At 34.6% G+C, this 20,802-nt stretch overlaps 1 protein-coding gene across 1 annotated transcript in view; it reads left to right on the top strand.

The window, feature by feature from the left end:
• The window catches only part of LOC118196063 (uncharacterized), an 83,927-nt gene that overhangs the window by 23,896 nt on the left and 39,229 nt on the right, over nucleotides 1–20,802 (top strand). Inside the window, exons 3-4 of the mRNA XM_085814247.1 lie at nucleotides 5,492–5,584; nucleotides 19,727–19,825. Of these exons, the coding sequence (XP_085670373.1) occupies nucleotides 5,492–5,584; nucleotides 19,727–19,825 (192 nt within the window). The remainder of the gene's footprint in view (nucleotides 1–5,491; nucleotides 5,585–19,726; nucleotides 19,826–20,802) is intronic.

Raw genomic sequence — 20,802 nt, forward strand, 5'->3', positions numbered from 1 at the left:
AATGTAAAAGCTAGCAGAATAATGAGGTAATTAGCTAACCAGAGGTATTTATACCAAAGTAGGTATGATTCTAGAAACAAGCTATAATTGGTTAACATTAGCTTTAGTTGCCCTTTTTTCCAGTAACGTTATATAACGTAGAAAGAATTCGAATTTGGGAGAGCAGATAAATTTAGCAGGAGATCACCAAATCTAGAATGTTAATTTTGAGGTCGCCAATTATTTTTAAAGCAGCTATCGTATTTTGTTATATCTTACATATAGATACAGAAATATATCTTTAATATTATTATTATAACTGATGTAGATATAACACATTCTAAAAACTTAATGTTGTAAGGTGTATTTTAATTTTATAACAGTTATTTTTAATTTTGAAACCCTTTCTTTCAATTCTTGTTTCCTACTTACAACTCCCTACCAAAATGAGTTTTTAGAATTGCGTTGAATGTAAATGAGTTAGAAGAAGTATTTAAGGAAGTTTCAGTTTATTTTCATAGGAGAGCTTAGTGACGCGTATTTGCCATCAGGCTACTTTGCTATAAAACTTACTACGCCGGGCCGTATTGTACGATAATCGCCGGCTAGGTTTAATTAAATGCCAACTATGCTAATTTGTATCTAGCTCCGGCTCAGTTTAGTTTAATATTAGATTACTTTCTTATTTTACTTATCTTGATTTGAAGCCCGAGTGGAGTCTTCCCTGTGCGCCCAAATCTTTTCTTTACTTGAGTGACTGAAAGGGTATTTTAACCCTTCTCTAGACTAGGTACTAAATAGACTAGGACTAAAATACTCTAAAAAGGGTATTTTAACCCTTCTCTACACTCTAGACTAGTCGTTATTATACGTGAACCGAGCGATAAGTCGCTACACAGTTCACTGGGTTCCTCTATGTTCCGCATAGTCCAGGTAGTGAGGAACATTATAATGTTTTTAAATTTAAATGTTTTCGGAATTCCTTCGAAAATTCATTTTGCATTTTGCTCGATATGTGATTAATTCTTTTCGGCTTGCTTTTAAGAGGAAATGTGATGAAAGCTATATTGTTTGGAATCCGAATCCAGGAAAGTTCTCAAATTTAATATATAATAATCAACTTTTCTCGAAAGTTTTAATTAAAACAAAGTTTAAAACCTGTTTTTAATAAAAAAAGCAAATATGAATGCATTAGTATAATTTACGTTAAGGAGATTATAAATACAATTTAATAAACAAAGTATGAAATTAAGACTATTCATATTTACGGTTCCTTTCTTTAACTCGATTTTCTAATTTTCCATTTACTTTTTAAATAAAGGCAAGGACGAACATTAAAGGTTATTTCAATAATTAACCAAATAAACATTAAAGTTTGAATCTGTACTGTAAATAGAGAAAAATCAAACTCTTGTTCATTTGTTCAGGGTGTCCATAATTTATTGACCTGAAAAAGATATGTTTTAATTAATATAAAATAAGAGTAGTGAAAAAAGACTGAATTTTATTTAGTAGTTCAAAGAATTTTATATTAATACAATTCAGCATGAGCACCATTAGTTGCTTGGAGAATATCAAGTCTGTTCTCGATTTCCCTCCATATGTTATTATGCATTAGGCGGAGTCCCGGTAGCTTTTTCTGCGTTGATTTGATTTTTTAATTCTTTGATGCTGCAAATCTCTGCATCGCAAACTTGGTTGTTCAGATATCTTTAGAAAAAGAAGTTGTATTGTGTGATTAAAAAATTGAAATGATAAGTAAAGGGGGAATAAAAGAAAAAAAAGCATGAAGACTCGAGGTTTTGAAGCTTTTGTTTTATGGAATTTGGGAATTGATATGCAATTAATAGTAATAAAATAATTAAATCAAGCTTACGAAATATACTTTCCTCTGAAACTGACTTTTCATTATTTTTTTTAAAGCTTAAGTTCGTCTAAATAAAAGTAAAATGAAGTAGAAGTCTGTGGCAGGGATTCATAAATTTTGTTTTGTCTGGTTAACTAAATATTTATAAAGCTACACTTACCTTTAGTGTTGTGTGTAATTTTTACTTCAGTTTAGCTTGCCGCGATTTAGTTCTTCCAATTTATAATCTTTAGCAAATATATTTTGTGAATGATTCATTAGATCCAATGCAGAAATGCAGTTCCTAAAGTACTTTAAATAACTGCGACTATTTACTTTAACTACGTTTTAGAATTATAGAAATAATTTTAAAATTCTGCTAGTAACAACATTATTCTTAAAATTCATATCTAAGGTTAGTTTTGAATTCAGATTTAGTTCTTGAATAGTTAGTAATTTTTTGGTTACTACTTTTAGATTATCATGAGTCGTTTATTTTCAATGATTTATTGTTCGTTTGTACAGTGGTGGCCGAAATTGTGGACACTTTTGGAAATTTTTATGTTTTTGAACTTTGTATGCTTATAGAAAATGTTACGTTTCGCAAAATGCAACCTTGTATATATCATTTTAAAGATAATTTATTACTGAATTCAATACAAAACACAAAATTCAATTATTTGCAATACAAAAAAAGTTATATGTACTTTAATATAAATAAAAAACACAGTTATGAAGTGGTTTGTAATGTCTAGCTTTCCTGGCCAATCACTGTTCTTGTTCTGAGAACCATCCAAATGTTAGTAACTGCCAGTAGAAGCTGACATCATGTTTACACTTGAAACAATTAATTATTTTGCTTTGTTCTGTAGAAGGAGGACCTGTTTCTTATACACTGCAATTACAAGTAGGAATTTTTGTAAAAATTTTTAATATTTAGTCAAGAAGCAATGACTTCAAATAAAAGAGTAGATTGGACACTTAGAAAGATATGTAATATTGTGTTACGAGAAAGTGGTCTTTCTTATGCTGAAATTGCAAGACAGGTGGGTGGTTCAATGACTACATCTGGAGTCCGAAAGTTTTATTTACAATATCAGGAGACAAATTCAATAAAAAACAAAGAATGAAAAGGCCGAAAAAGGTGCACCACATCTATTGATGACAGAAGAATAAAAAGACTATGTCTCCAAGATAGAAAAATGTCATCAGCGGCCATCAGAAGTGATCTAAATGATGCTGGTGTTTCTGTCAGTTCAAGAACAATCAAGAGAAGATTAACAAATGTTGGACTGAGAGGTAGAATTCCACGAAAAAAGCCTTATCTTAAATTTCAGCAACGAAAAAAAGACTACAGTGGGCAAAGGAACACATTAATTGGACAGATGATCAGTGGTCACAAGTTATATGGAGTGATGAAACTAAGATATCGTTATTCGGTAGTGATGGGCGAAAATTTGTAAGACGTAGAATAGGAGAAGAGCTACATCCTGACTGCACTCAAGCAACTGTGAAGAACCCAGTTAGTGTTATGATTTGGTCATGCATGTCAGCAGATGGTATTGGCGCCTTCATGTCATCGATGGGACATTGAATGCCAGAAAATACATTGACACTATTCTAGAACCAAAACTTCTACCTTCCATCAGAGATCTCTTTCCCAACAATGCTTCGTTTATTTTTCAGCAGGATTCTGCTCCTTGCCACACGGCCAAAATATCGAAAGAGTGGTTTCGTACAAAGAGCATTAAATTGTTGTCATGGCTAGGAAACAGTCCTGACCTCAATCCTATCGAAAATTTGTGGCACCGTTTGAAAACTCTTGTCCGAATGAGGCGCCCATCAAATAAAAGGGAACTAATTGAGGCTATAATTGTTTCCTGGTATCATGTAATAACGAAAGAAGAGCTTAACTCTTGTCAGCTCAATGAAACGTCGATGTGAAGCTGTAATCAAAAATAAAGGGTACCCTACTAAGTACTGATAACTCACTGCAATCATCACTATCTAATGTATATCGATAACTATTATCGTTTAACTTTTTTTTTGTATTGCAAATAATTGAATTTTGTGTTTTGTATTGAATTCAGTAATAAATTCTCTTTAAAATGATATATACAAGTTTGCATTTTGTGAAACGTAACGTTTTCTATAAGCATACAAAGTTCAAAAACATAAAAATTTCTAAAAATGTCCACAATTTTGGCCACCACTGTACCATTTTATTGACTCTTCTCGTACTTATGCACCTGCCAAGCATTTTGGCGTGTGGAAAGAGAAGCCAAACACACGCCTAGATGTCAAACCAACCCGAGACCAACGACAAAGCCATCTGGGGACCAGACCATTTCTACATGTGTTTGTTCTTAATTCCCCCCTCCCCCAATGGTGGGCCTTGGTATGGAGGTAAGAAAGGACTACCTCCATGCCGGACTTACTTCCTACCTCCGTGGGCCTCGGTGCGTCCAACTGTCCACAGACGTTGCCCACTACTAAGGCCCGAAGCGGTGGTCATTTTATTATGGAGCCACTTAATAGGTGGGCTATCGAGGAAACATTCCTTCTATATACTATGAAGTAACAAAACAGGACAATCATTTTAGTAGATGTCGCAAAATTTTCAGAATGCGCCAGTTTCTGGCAGTCATGCATCTAAGAATTTTTCAGTATTAACAGGCAACTTTGCAGTTTTTGTAATCGTTCGTTTTGTTGTATTCCAAATTCCAACAGTATTTATAGACAAGTCGTCATACTTTTTTTATTTCGAATTCCGTTAAAACATGTTCTTGCAGCCTTTAACTGCAATGCAAGAAATTACAGTAACATTTTCCCAGTAATACAATGTTTTGCGGTGCAATCGCTAAAAGAAAACAACTTTCGAATTTATTCATAAAATAATAGTCATGAAATTTTGATCAAAACAAAAGAAAATTAAAAAGAAATTACGGATGCAATAATACGTATGTATGTAATAACAAGTTTTTGACCTGTAAATTATCGTTCTTATTTCTTGCACAAAAATTCACCAATCAACGCCAAGGTTGTTGGCGCGCTGATGTGTGAATTAATTGCATACTGTGAAAAATGTTCCTATTTTATTTTTATACTAGTGGACAAGCCCGCCAGATAAGCAAGCTGCATTCAAAGCGAAATTTATAAGTTCTATGTATACCTGAAAAGAAAATGTATAAAAATAATTTGTTATAAATAAAATCAGTTCTATATATTTTAATAATAATAAACAGGCCGAGTGATTCCATAACAAAATTTTACTCTGTTTAGAAAAGACGGAAGGCAAGTTTAAAATTCCACCTCGTATGCTCTTCGACGCAGTACTCCGAACAGCAATCAAGTTCAGCCAAAAACGTAGCTTGCAGGGTGTGAAAATTAGAGTTTTCAGAGTTTTTAATTATTATGTCGGCTAATTAAAATCATACGAAGATGAGAATAGTCGAAATGGCTTCCCACGAATTTTTGGAATCTGGAACTTCTCTTGAAACTCAATTCCCTGCCATTCCGTAGGAAAGGATGTTAAAAACAAACAAACAGACAAACGCACACTTTTAATAGTATAGATTTTTCAAGTATGTTATTTTAATAAGTTCTTGTTAACTGATGTAATTTTTCAAAAAAGGTTTCATTAATTTTAAAACTTTAATGCTGTAGATATGTCAACAAAAAAAAGAAAGAAAAAATGTTCTTCTGAAACTAAAAATGTGAGAGATTCATCTTTAAAGAACGAAGCTGTGGAAGCCTCTGGTAAGTATCCAAAACCATATATTGTATACACAATTCAAAGATTTTTATTGAGAAAAGAAAGGTAAAAGCTATTAAAAAAGCTGCTAAGCAAAATAAATTAACTTAATATTTAATGAAAATTCACTAATCAAAAATATGATGTGAATTGGTTAATAATATTATGGTGCCTGTAACTTCAGAGTTATGTTCATCCTAGGAAACATTGCCACAAGCCTTATATTAGAATTTTTTACGTATTGAAAATAATACATATTTTTGCAGTAAATATTGTTATTACCTATTTTATACATAGATGATTTTAGTGCAATTATATGTGAAATTGTTGTATTTTTCTGCGTAATGTAAGGTGAAAAATCTAGAGAGATAAGCTACGCTGGAATAGTAAGAACACAGGGGCAAGTCCATTAAACATTGAATAAATGGGGATCTTGGTAATTTGGCGCGATATAGCCAAGCTGGCAACGGTTTGGGCAATTTATTTTGTCGCCAAATTTGGTAATTTTGATAGTTTCGAGAAGCAGAAGGTACTAGGAATATCTCGGCGGCCGAATGAAAATTATATAACGCCAGAAAGACAGCATCTGCTGTCAGTTGTTTTGTTGCGAATTGTTGTGGTGTTTTTTTTTTTTTTTTTTTTTTTTTTCGAAAAAGTTTTATTAATTAGTTTGCTCTTTAGATGCGCTTTGCATTGCGTTGTGTTTAATGATGTTAATAGTTTGTCTGGTAACTAGTAATTGTAATCTGTGATACTGTAAAAATCCTGTACGAGAATTTCTGTGATAACTTCTAGAAATCTGAATTTTTTTTTCTTTTGATATAAGTAAATTTTATTAACCTTTCGCAGGACCTGTGTGCATTCAGTCTATTACGAACCCATCAGCACGCAATTTGGTGTCAGGAGTGGGGTTGAATCCCGGTGGCAAGCGCGATGAATGAGCTACTAAGACAGCTCGAGAATGCCTTTGCTGCATTCCAAGAAAAGATGGAATGGGCAGTCAACTCCGTTAAAGAGGGGATGAAAACTCTTCGAGAAAAGATGGCAAAATGCATTAAAGGAGAGATGAAAGATGGAAAACTGTTCAAGAAAAGAGGGAAACTGGTCAAGAATCCGTTAAGGAAGAGATGGAAGCTATTCCAGAGGACTGAAGCAAGTCAAAAGGAAATGAAAAGAGAAATTACCTACATAATAGAAAACAAATTTGAGGCTATGGAAGACAAAGTAAATGTTGTTTCTGTCAAAGAACAAATATGAGAGATAGTTTCTGTTGTGGAGTAACGAATCGAAGGAATAGTCTCTGCCATTGAGCAACAAATTAATGATAAGATTTCTGCTAATGTCTGTAAAGAAGTTGACATCTTAAAGAAGCGCATAGCGTCAGTAGAAAGCAAATATGATGGTTTTAAATTTTTACCCATGTTTTCACAGCCCTCTTTAAAGCTATTCATCCACGTACGATGGTAATACTTCCTGATCGATGCATAAGACACAATTTTCTATAGTGGCGGACGCGAATGGATGCGATTCCCGAGCTAAAGCCTGTCAATTCACCTGAGAGCATACGCAGAGGATATTTTTCAAATTCTTCCTGAAAACCAAAGGCTAGACTTCGAAGATCTACCTGTGGCACTAAAGCTGCGCTTTTGGGAGAAGTGTCTAAAAGACTAAGGCAGGCTTTAGTTAAAATCTCGTACACAGAAGCCCACGGAAACACTCCAGGAGCTTACCACGGCTGTTGAAAGGCTGTGTCATCTCTCCCTTTCAGAGTGCCAGACAGAAACAAGGGAAATCCTTTCCCTACAGTATTTCAACGATGGCATCCGGATCCCAGAGTACAGAAAGCTCTGCGAATGGCGGATATCAAGAATTTAAATAGCGCTCTAGTGTATGCCACGAAATTTGAGGCAGCCCAGCAAGTAAAGATGTAGAGACCGTGACCGCCACTCAATCAGAGCTGCTCAAGCCACGAACCAGTAGATCAAGTGACTGCTCGTCTAGACGATTTAACCAGACAAATCAACGCCTTGAGAGAGAATAGCAGTGACAAGAAACCTAAAGCGCTGGAACTGTGGTGCTGAAGACCACGTACGAAGAAAGTGCAGAACAGCCCAAGGCACGTCAGTTAACATCGCTCCCAGGTCATCTCGCGGAGCGGAGGCGCCAGATGATGAGGATCCCCAATTCAAAGCGCTTCAGTTTTCTGCAGTGAGTGGCGCCAATAATGAACTCTTTATCATGATGCATATTAATGGACTTCCTTGCAACATGACCATAGGTACAGGCGTGAATGTTGTGATCATTCGAAAATATTTGCTCAACAACTGGAAGATAAATTCATCTGGACGACACCTTCCGTTGCCCTCCAGACTTCATGTTTGGAAGTGGCGCCTTACACGGCATATCTCGCAGGTATCCTTGCATGCACAGACTGGACGTTCTAAAGAAGTACATTTTTCCTTGAACTTCAAAAATAACAAATTGCATTCTGCCTCTGAGGACACAACCGTATTCGCAATTAATGATGAAGAGTTAAATATGTCCGTCAAATCATAGCTCAAGACGATATCGCAGTATCAGCAAGAATATAATTTTTACTTCCTGGATGTATAGCCGAAAACAGAAATTTCCGATACGGTGTATTGGAATATCCCAAGAAATCTAACATCGCGTGTGGAGTACTAGTAGCCTTGTCACTCATCGACTTATCGAACATAGTTGTTCCGGTGAGAGTTGCCAACGTCAGTGATAAAGCGAATATCATCAGGAAAGGTGAAGTGGTTGCATTATGTTCTTCAGCGAACCCCGTTAAACGAAATAGTAACCCTCCAGAATCTGTGTCTTCAAAAACAGAAAACATTAGATCAGAGTTATTGCAGAATGCACAATTAAGCGATGAAGAAAGGACTGCTGCCGAACCTGTCATTTAAGAATTTCAAGATGTTTACTCCCACTCATCCTCTGACGTGGCTGAAACCAGTTTGACACAGCATAGAATCGATACCAGGGATCATACACCAATCAAGCGATGTCTAAGATGTCTACCGTTTCCTAAACAGGAAGAGGTAGGGAAACATCTGAAGGACATGGAAGAAAGCGATGTCATCGATCCTTCAGCAAGTCCATGGGCATCTCCCATCGGTTTTGCTTTCACTATCGCCAGTTGAAGGACATCACGAAGAAAGATAGCTATCTTTAGCATTGGCGACATTCTGGACGCTCTTCCTGAAAGCAAAAGGTTTTCGACGCTTGATTGAAAGAGTGGATATTGGCAAGTAGTTATACACCCTGATGACGGAGAGAAGAACGCTTTTACTACCTGACAAAGGCTTTGGGAACTCAGGGTCATTACGTATGAAACGCACTGGCAAAATTCGAAAGCCTCATGGAGACTGTGTTGAGAGGTCTTTCCTGCGAAGCCTGTCTGATATACCTCTCTAGGAACGGTTTGAAGTGATGCACAGTTTTGCACGAGAGCGAGTCAACCTGGCGACGGGGAATATAAAGACCCGTAACGACACGAGTACTACAGGACATAGATTCAAAGATGTAGACAAGGTATGGTTGTGGAATCAAATTCGGCGGAAAGGACTCTCCCCTAAACTACAGTCATCTTGGGATGGTCCTTAGATAGTCCTAAACAGGGTGAACAACGTCGTAGTTCGGATCCGTGAGTCGTGAAATTCTAATCCTAAAGTCGTTCATTACGACAGGTTAGCTCTTTACTATGGCTACAGTACGTTTTCCGCATAGTGTATATAATGCAAATAGTATGCTAAGACCATGGTCCTATTTGCATATGAATTTGTTAATTTATGCATTTGTTTATTCGTTTAGCATTTTATTTGTTTTATATCATTTATTGAATTATTGTTTAAGTATTACATCAATTCTTCTTAGTTGTAAAGATGGCTGGTCCAGGGATTGTACTGCTAGGGACGTGCAATCCTTGGGAAGGGAGCAATTACGAATTGCTACGAATTTTGTACGCAGCTAGAGGATTTTATTGCAGTTATATGTGAAATTGTTCTATTTTTCTGCGTAATGTAACATGAAAAATCTAGGGAGTTAAGCTATGACGGAAAAGTAAGAATATAAGGGCAAGTCCATTTAACATTGAGTAATTGTGCATCTCGATAATTTGGCGAGAAGCTGGCAACGTTTTTAGCTGGTTATTTTGTCGCCAAATTTGACGATATATCGCCAAAAGTCGGCGAACGTGTCGACATTATGGTCTGGTCCCTGTATCAACGTAATAGGTACTGTAATTGTAAATAATAAATGTAATTTATCTCTATATTAGCTGCAACCGTAACTCTTATATTGCTATATATATATATTATATATTATACTCTCGACCCTTATATTGCCTTCCACTTATTTTGAGAAGCAGAAGATACTATAAATATCTCGGTGGGTGGGTGAAAACTATATAAGGTCGGAGAGAGAGCATTTGCTTTCAGTTGTTTTGTTATTTTGGGTTGCACGTTGTTGTTGCGAGTTGTTAGTTCAGTATGAGATTGGAATTCTAAGATATTTCCGGATTAGCTTTCTCTTTAGATGAACTTTGTATTGCGTTGTGTTTAACATTCTTAGTAGTTTGAAGTGTATTCATTGACTGTACTCTGTGATGCTTTGAACACATGCACGAGAATTTCTGTAAATAATAAATTTTAAAATAAATTTTATTAACCTATCATCGGATCTGTGTGCATTCAGTCTATTTCGAAGCCGTATGCACGCAGTAATACACTAGTTATCATAAATTAAGGAAAAATCACGATTACTGAAAATATTACATGTAAAATTTTATGAAACTTACCCATGATATACAACACATAGTAAGGTATCAAATAACATAAAAAGAAATTACCAGACAATTACGGTAGTATAGAAATTAGCGCATGTATAAAATGAACAAATCGAAGGTGTCAGTTTGCTATAGGAAAAGTACCTTCAATATGGAATATGATCGCCTCTAGAAGCAATACAGCACATACAGCGATGTGTGATGCTTTCAATTATGCGATCTATCAGTTCCATAGGAAGCGAGAGCCATTGCTCTTGTAAAGCAGTTGCAAGCGCGGCAAGTGGTCTGAAGGGGTGTATTGAGAGCAGATAGACGTCTCCCTAAAGCATCGCAAACGTGCTCGATAGGATTCAAGTCCGGTGATCGAGCTGGCCACTCCATGCGCATTATTGTTTCCTGTTGAAAATAATCATCTACGATACGAACCATGTGTGGTCTTGCGTTGTAGTCCTGTAACAGGAAAGCATCACCTATTACCTCGGCATATGGGCGCACATAAGCATCAAGGATGTCATCTCTATAAACCTGAACAATCACGGTTCCCCTTAGAAAGACATGGAGGTCTGTGCGTCCACCCAAGGAGATGCCACCCCAAACACAGACACTGCCTCTTCCTTATGCATCTCTTTGACAGATGTTTGACGGATGATAACGCGATCCAGGTTCTCTCCATATCAAATACTGCCTACTATCGCTTTCTAGACTAGACCTGGACTCATCTGTAAAGAGAACAGCCCTCCATTGTTCAGGCGTCCACTGGACATATCGTGCCCACTGCAAACGGTCCCTTCTATGGCGTGACGTAAGCGGCACACAAATGGCTGGTCGCATCGCATACAGACCACCTTCGTGAAGCTTTCTACGCACAGTTGACGATGACACCAACCTTTCGGTGGCTGCAGCAAGGGAGGATCTAAGAAGAGTCAGAGTAGCGGTTCTGTTCCTGCGTACACATAATGTGAAATATCGGTCATCGACGCTCGTCGTAGCAGTTGGCCGCCCTGGGCTGAATCTCCTAGATGCCGAATATGTGGTTTGAAATTGCCTCCAAAGTCTATGAGCCACAGAAGGACTAACATTTAGCCATCTGGCCACTTCTATTTGACTTTGTTCTGCCTCTAGTTTCCCAATGGCTCTCCATCGTAATTCTGCAGACAAATGATGCCTGGAGGTCATTGTTACGAATTGGCTATCTTAGATTTCTGATGTCACTGTCACAGTGAAATATGTGGGCTTGCTCTCAAACATGGACTTTTGTGCTCCTCGCAGATGACGTATTCCGAAAGCAGCGCCACTAATTTGCATATCGCAGTTTTACTCAGCTACTCTTATTTGGCAACATATTCAAATTTTACACGGTTTGGCTTATTTTTGAGGGAGTTATCGCTATTTTTGTGATTTTTCCTTAATTTATGATTACCAGTGTATATTGAGAACAATAGAACATAGTCAAAAAAGTCATTATTACATTTGTCCTTGAATTCTTCTTTTGAGACTAAAGAAATTTTAATTTAGAATAATAATGAACGCTATGGGATGCCTTTTTATTCTTTGTACGTTTCCTAGATTCGACGCAGTCATTCCAAAAGTAATTTCGTAGGTGATTTGATAGTGGTATTAAAATTCATCGTTATACGTAAGAAAGTTTCTCAACTGACTGCGTTTGGTTTGGTTTATTTTATTACGACTCTGTTTGCCTAAGAAGAGTTATGCCTTCTTTGATGATTTTTGTATACAAGCTGCAGCCCGCTAGATTAGAACGAACTTAGGCCAAACTACTAGTATTCAACGAATTTAACGTGACTGGTGTTGGCCCACTAGCGACTTGGCTCTGGTGGTCCAACTGACTACGTAATTTAATATCTCGTTTAGCAGAAGACGGGGGGAGGGAGTTTTGCTTTGTTTAGCATCCTGCTCTTCCGAATGATTAACACGAAGATTCTAAGAATATTATAAATTTTGCAAGGAAAAGTTAATAGTTGTTTGATGAATAACCATTAAAACTGATTAGAATACTCACGGTACTATCGTTTTATCCACCCAACCATCCCGCAAAATTACCAGTCGCTGGTGAATTATTTTTCGCTGACCTAACCACGTGCAAAACAGTAGCCATTTTAAAAATTGGCGGCAGCTGAAAATGACACAAAACAGAAACGAATTAACGAAATTCAAAACCCAAGAAACATACATAATGAAGCACTAAATATTACATAAAGCAAACATCCTTAACGAAACGCTTAAATTTCATAAAACTATAACAAATTAAATAAATTAAAAGCTCAACAAACGACCATAATAAAACACTTTATATTATATCTGTCTTCTGTCCATGTGCACGACAATCTGTTTTAAGTTAAAAAAGTATCAGAGAATTGCAGACTTCTCGACATTGCAGAGAAATCTGGCGCTGCTTCCCATGTGCACATCGCTCTGATGTAACTTTAAATAATAATAATAATTGCACTTTTCCGGAGAAAACTATTATGGAAATCACCTATGAACAGTTCATATACTACTTTCGAGTTGCAAGATTTCTAGATTATAACGTCGGGAATAATTAAAAGATGAATTTTTATTACTTTGATAATAAAAGTCAACTTGAACAATATTTACATTTCAATATCCAGTATAACCCTCGAATTCCAGAATCCCATTAAGTTAATGGATTGCAGATAAAATACATTTTCTTAAAGTTTGGGGTTGCCTACTTTGGTGACATATCGCTTTGCTCGATGACTAGAACTTGCTCGATGACTAGATGATGAACATGGTTGGGCGAACAATGTGATAATACCTAGTTTTAGCGGCGGATAATGAGATAGTTTTTATCGCAGGCTGGCTGCTTGAGGTTTTCATGTTTTCCTTATGCGTTTTCCTTATGAGCCAGTTTCACTCACAAAGTCCTTTATGGAGAATGATTAACTAGAAGATTCTACGAATCAAGGCTGTGGAGTCGGAATCGGAGTTAGGTAGATTTTTGGGTAAAAGAAGTCGGAGCTGGAGTCGTTAAAAACACGTCGACTCCGACTCTAGTTTTTGTTGGACAATTTGAATTTGAAATGAAATTAAGGTGAATTGAAAAAACATTTAATGACTATTTGAGTTATTATTTTTATTTATGAACTATATTCATTAATAAATGGTTATTTTTATAACTATATGAAAAGTTATAAAAATAACTATTTATTAATGTATATATAGTCCATAAATAAAAGTTTATAAATAGCTTATAGTAATAAAGTTTATAAATAGTTCTTTATAGTTTATTGACATATTAATAAATAAATATAAGCGAGGAGGATGGATGCGATATTTGCCATTATTGATTAAACTGATTCATTTAGTTACAAATCTCATCGGTAAATTTAGGTAAGCAGCAATACCAGCAAGAATCCCAAAATTGATCCCATTCTTAGGAAGTGAAGCACCAAAACGAGCAATTATTAATCCAGCAACGCGATGGGGAAGTACATATTTCATGATATAGAGGTTGTTAGAATTAAGAACTTTTTAGAACATGTAGATAACCCTAATGTTTCACTAACAGAAAGACTGTGGAATAATTTTGCTAGAATTGGAAACTCTTCTTTCTACATCGTATATAGCCACAAAAAATCTACAATCTGAGGTGAGAATGGATGAATGTAATGTTCTTTCTTTCTGAAATGGAGGGCTCATTGCAGAAGGCTTATTGTATATTCTTAAATGAAGAAAAGAGAAACTAGTTTGATACACAATGAGATCTTGCTGGGTTCAATGTATGTAGATTTAAAACAACGAATTTTGTTGGATGACAAATTAACCGTCTGGCTAATCATCCCGCGATTTCCACGGGCAACTCAAATGTAGCAAAATTTGCTTATCCCGCGGAATTTTTCTTCCCTTATTGAGGAGCGCATCACGTTTTTCCCCGTTTAAGCATTGAAATAAATTATATACAGTATTAGGCGTTTAATTTACGTTTTGCCCAACAGATATCGTTAGTTGTCCACTAAGTTGCGGCATTTGAAGGCACATGGTATTAGCGCTCAAACTTTTTTCTTACAGAAATGGCTGCTAGAAAACGTTCAGCAATTATATCTTGATTATTTAATTAAATTATTGAATTATTAATTAGATTAATAATTAGATTGATTATTAATTAGATTTATTGAATCTGGTGCAAAAACTGTGAAGTTGGACTTTGCCTTGAACCCTGTTTTGAACTCATACTAAACTGCATTTCTATAGTATTTTCCCCTCAGCGCTTTATATTGTCTTAAATTTATACATTTTACTTTTTATATTATGCAATAAATAGAAATTAACTGTAATTCGACTGAAATTTATTTTAAAAAAGAATTTTTTTGTGTGATAACATCTGAAATTGGTTTTTCTGGCGACTTAGTTTCTCATGATAAAAATCTACTCGTATATAAAAAATATTTTCTAGAAAGAAAAAGTGTATTTTTCAATTCTCCAATATATATAGATTTAAAATATATTATTAAAAAAAAATTTTTTTTTTTGGAAGTGATTTTGGTCTACAAATTGAGCAGTCAGACGGTTAAAAAGGCAAAAAAAGCCATCTACGAAACTTTCAATAAGAATGAAATTATTCTTAGAACAATTGAAGTATTCAAATCAGGACAGTCAAATTGCAGACATTGCAACTGAGTCTCTATCAGCCTCTTCCAGCAGAAATGGCTGCTAGAAAACGTTCAGCAATTATATCTTGATTATTTAATTAAATTATTGAATTATTATTGATGAATTAGATTCTGAGAAATATTTGGATAATATTGAAAAGGCTAAGGCAAAGCGAATGAAAATAAAGAACTAAGAGCCTTTAGATATAAAAATGAAAAAATACAAAAAGATTTTACACAGCCTTTGAAAAACCAGAGAAATAAGATTGCTTTTGCAAGACATCTCTTTTAGAACTTAGGAAAATCTATCCTGAAAAGTTGAAAGAAGTAGCCCTAACAGTAACATCTTTTCCTTCTACCTAAAGTTAGTGTAGGAAGACTCAAAGACTCTTCTCAGCTCTGAAGTTTATCAAATCGGATCTACGGTCGAAGCTATACTGTTTCTCATAAATTACTAATGCCAATTTTTCCATTTCATAGTAAATGCTAATTAATATGAATAATTTGCTATGCCATCAATTGTTTTTCTGTAGCATCTATTATTTCGTTTATATTAAAAAAATAAGCTGTAACACATATGTATATGTTTGCGTTTGCATATATATGAGGGCGGAGTCAAGGTCCGTACACTGTACGGACCTTGGGGCGGAGTCTTTACGTTTAAAATTCCAGAAGTTGGAGTCTGTCAGTATCCCTACTGACTCTACAGCCCTGCGAAGAATATTATAAATTTTGCAGGGAAAATTAATAATTGTTTGGTATATGAACATCAAAACGGACTAGAATATTTATTTTTAATAACAAGCTTGCTTCTTGGGATTTTCATGGTCTTTCTTGTGTGTGAACGGACTAGAATATTTATTTTTAATAACAAGCTTGCTTCTTGGGATTTTCATGGTCTTTCTTGTGTGTGAATAACTACGAGCCAGTTCCCCTTGCAAAGTACTTTTCCTAAAGTCCTTGCAATCCTTTTTAAGGCGAGGAACATAAGCAAGGGTGGCCTTCCTTTTTAAAATCAAGGACGCAAAGAAGGAAAAATATTGCTTGCAAAAATAACTCCATTATAGATGAATAAAGTTGTTTGAAAATTCAGCTTTTCATCTGTCTCATTTTAATAAAATTAACCATGTAACTACTTGATCCAATGCTTCGTTTATTCACTTAGGCATATCTCGGTTCAAGAAAAAGTGCTGAAATTTTGTATTTTTATTAAGTTTTTTTCGATAAAATCACGAGTCCTGTAAGTCACTCTTATCATAGAGTCTGCTCTGTTGATACAATTACAGATATCCATTGATCGCATGAAGCGTATTCAAATAAGACGTTACCGTTTCAAATAAGTCCTGGCCAGTTGTACACCCCAAAAGTTCCTTCAGCCTAAAAACTAATTTATTATGTTTTGTTTTTAAATAAATCGAAGTCGCCTTTCATAGCAATTATTTATTTATTACTAGCAGCTTCGCTGCCAGCCTTCGTCTGGCTTTTAAATGTACCGGTGTATTTTTGGTGTATTTAATTATGGCAAAGCACACGAGGGCTATCTGCCTAAGGGGAGGGATGCCTTTCGTGGAGGACTTTCTAAGGGAAACTGGCTCGTATACACGTTACACATGGGGAAAACCACGAAAACGCCCATGCAGCCAGCCCGTTCGCGGGATTCGAACCTCGGGCCGAACTACCAGTGTTCAGCGACTTTACCGCTCGGCCACTGGTGGGCCTTTAAATGTATCTGAAGAACAACTTCATAAAAGAAAGTTATTACGTATAACAAAATTACAATGAAATAAGCAATATCCTTTAATACAAATATTAATTATCCTAATAAATAAATTAACCTACTTCTCTTTGCAAAATCTTAAGAACTCAAATGGTATAAAGGAGGTTAAGAACTTTGTTTCTTAAAAAAATCACTCAAAACTTTTCAATATCTTCAAAACAGTGAAATGAGCAATAAATAACATAAAAGAATACAAAAAACAAAAAATTCTGAAAAGCAAAGTATAATTAATGACATTTTATCTTATATTTTCAAGAGAAAAAAAATACAATGAAATAATCTATATCCCTTAATACAAATATTAATTATCCTAATAAAACATTAACCAACTTTCCGTTGAAGAAAAAAAAATCATGCAGAACCTTTCAATATCTTACAAACAGTGAAATAAGCAAAAATAACATGAAAGCAACTCAAAAAAACATAAAATTCCGCGCAGAATTTTACTCTGCAGAACAACTTTATAAAAAAAACAATAAAAATATATTATATATATAATAAAATGACAATGAAATATGCCAATCTCTTAAAAACAGTGACATAAGAAATACGATGAAAAATTGTTGCCAAACCCATATTTCTAAAAGAATGAAACTATTCAAAACGATGCGATTTCATCAAAAATCTATTAACAACAATAAGACAGGAAAATTGTTGCCAAAATCACATTTTTAAAGATGTGAAATGTGAGAAGTGTACTCGGAAGCTTTATTTAAATTTTTTTTTTTAAATACAAAATATTATCATTTTTCCAAAATTCTTTTTGTAAAAGCAGTCGCAAGGATGAAAGTTTAACGTGTCTAAAAATCAAAGAAAATTAAACTGTACATTTTAAAAATTAAACTTTTTTAGAAAAAATCCCGTTGAAAAGGTGTTAAGCTCACTTTGTTAAATAAATTCGTGTTTAATCGTTTTATTGAAACACGAAATTTATTTTAAGTTCGTAAAATAGCTAAGTGCCTACGTTTCCTGACGATATGAAAATGGAGTGTGTAGAGTAAAATCTCGCTTTCCTATAGCCCATTATGTCTCACAATGACGCGATTTCGTCACAAAACATAAAATTAAAAAAATTCGAATTCGAATTTCGAAAAAAATGCTTCGAGGTGCACTGGATCTTGTCTAGATTCACCTATGTACCAAATTTCGTAGCCTTGGATCTATTAGCTTATGCTCAGCGCGAACGAAAGACACACACACACAGACAGACTCTTTCTTTTATTATATGTAGAGATGACATTAAATGTGTAAGTAGAAAGTTTAACTGTCACTCGCGTTTGCTGATTACATTCAAAAATTATTATCCTTACAAAAATTACTTTGCATTATATTGATTTCCCTTTTATAACAATATTTGAGTACCTTAGAAGCCAAAAAACAAAAATCAACGTTATGTTTGCAAACAGCATTATAATTTTTGTAATGTGACTTCTAAAATAATCGTTGTTCGGCGTGTCATTTTAACCTATAAAATAGTTGAGTATTTAAACTTCGTGGAACATTTGAAGTGGCTTTACGGAGTACCAATGTTTTGCGAACCACGGCTATATGAAAAGCATTTTTTCTTAAAGGATTTCATTAAATTATGGCAAAGTAAGGAAGGGATGCATCCGTAAAATACTTTCTGAGGATAACTAGTTCGTATTCACATTATGCATCGTGAAATTTCATGGAAAATTCTCTTTCAGCCAGCTCGTTTACCGGGATTTCAACCGGAATCTAGCTACCAGTATTTAACGGTTCGACTGCTCCCAGGATTTCGTTTTCAGTTATAATTTAGGCGTCATTAATAGCTCCAAATTTTAATTAATGTTTGGTCTTATTACTTTGGCTTTATAAGGAATATTAATTCCCAGTGATTCTGCTTAAAATTTCTCCGAGCAAGAATATCTACAGAATTATTTTTAATTCATTTTTAGTCAAAATACAGTTATATACTTATTTCAGTGGGACTTACAGAACAGCCTTCCAGAAATGTAGGCTATAATAAAAGTTTTTTCTACAGTCTTCTTCGGATTTCGGGTTGAAACTAACCTTATTTCTGTTAAACTTTACTTCCCTAAAAGCCAGTGCAATTTTGTAACAAAAGGGAATTTTTTAGAGAAGAAAATAATATATATTTTTCCAAAGACGATAATTCATGTTGTACTAGTTCGAAATTTCTGTCACTGCCCTGTAATTTATAAACCTCATCAAATTCAGGTATAACCAAAATCGCATTATCCCAATCACCTTGGCACACTTGGGCGAATTTTAAGGAAGAAAAAGAGCAATTACTTTTATTGTAAACAAATTATATATTAAATACATACATATTTTACTTTTCGACTATTATTTATTTTACGTATATTTACCCCCCAAAACAGTCAGTAAACCTAGTTAAAAACGGGTTTTTGTTTCTGTTGTAGAAATTTCATAGCGATCGCTTTTAGAAGAGATTCGAACCTTTATTACTTTAGCGATTTTGTGGCAAAATACTGTATTGCCGCAGAAATTATTTTATAGTAAAACCCCATACGCACGAATTTTAAAATTAAAAAAAAAAGACAAAAAATAATCATAATTTTTCTATAAAAGCTTTTGGAGCTTGCAGTACAGCAAAAAGAACGCATACGTAAATGGCGATGTTTGAAACTGAATATTTATCATGCGCCCGGTAACTTGAAGAATTGTTCTGCACGTGGTTAACAGAGTTTGACGTATTCTGAAACTTTGGCGATTTTTACTGGAGTGGTTGCAATAATATGTAAGTACCAAAATAAGTTTTCACCTGTATGTCATAAAATGTAGCTAATGTACTAGGGCAAAATACAAATGAGTTCATCTAGTAATTCTAATGATAGAAACAGAACCAATGAATTTTTGCATGTAAAATTTAGAACTGAATATTTATATGCATATGTATATATATATTTCCACTTCATTTCAGCACTTAATGAAAAGGAAAAACCACGACGTCGTGGAAGGCCTAAAAAAGTATCTAGCGATCTACAGCCTAACCAGCATGAAAAGAAACCTTCTTCTTCAGGTACGTAGCAAATTACCAAAAAGGAAAAGTGACATATTATTTTCTCTGAACGCAAAATCTGTGTTACGTCATTAGATTATTTAGAACTTAAAAATTCAATTCGCTTGAATTTTTAGACATTTTGTGATGCATTTCAGTGTGTCAAAGTTTTAGCACTCTGAAATACATTAGAACTATTCTTAGTCTTGCATTTCTTGATCGATATGTGCAAAATAATTAACATACATAGATTCAGCATGTAAGATGTAAATTATATATATCATTGCCTTAACTTAACCATTATTAGCCAATTGCCTGTATTCACTTTTTTAATCTATTCATTCATTCATCTTATTATTAGCGTGTAAGAACGGCTAACATCAGTGCCGTAACCGCAGTTTGCCGAATAGGCATTATGAGTACCGCTCAGGGCTTCAAGCACAGAAGTCTCATTCTAGCACATTTATTGCTATTTTTTGGAGAGTTAGTGTAGGTAAATGTGTCAGAATACTATAAAAATCCGGAAACTCATGACTTTGTAAAGATTGCCCCGTTACTGAGACCCTATTCCAAAATGAATTCCCGAGGAATTGAACAACTTTATCTTTTTGCTGAACTTTTATTAATTTATTATGGTGCATATTTTTCATTGGACGGCCAGAATAATTCACTATGAAGCTGTCATTAATATTCTGCACCAGTTATTCTTAAACTTGTATCTGTGGCCCTCTAGGGATTCCATGAATTATTAACCAGGTGTCCGCAAATGATTTTTTTCATTTAAAATTTGATTTACGTTATTGTGGAAAATATAATAAAAATATCACATGGATATTAAGGATCTGCGAAAATATACACTTTATATAAAGCTCATAGAAATTAGAAACAGCTGCCTTTTTACTAATCTTTGCAATTTAACTCACTCTTTGTTAACTACAGCAAAAAGCTATATTAATGAATTAAATTTCATTTACAGTAGAACTCCAATTATCCGAATC

This window comes from Stegodyphus dumicola, chromosome 4 (assembly GCF_044657685.1).
Source record: "Stegodyphus dumicola isolate Sdum_Otavi_A_Nest chromosome 4, ASM4465768v1".
In the NCBI taxonomy this organism is placed as follows: domain Eukaryota; kingdom Metazoa; phylum Arthropoda; class Arachnida; order Araneae; family Eresidae; genus Stegodyphus; species Stegodyphus dumicola.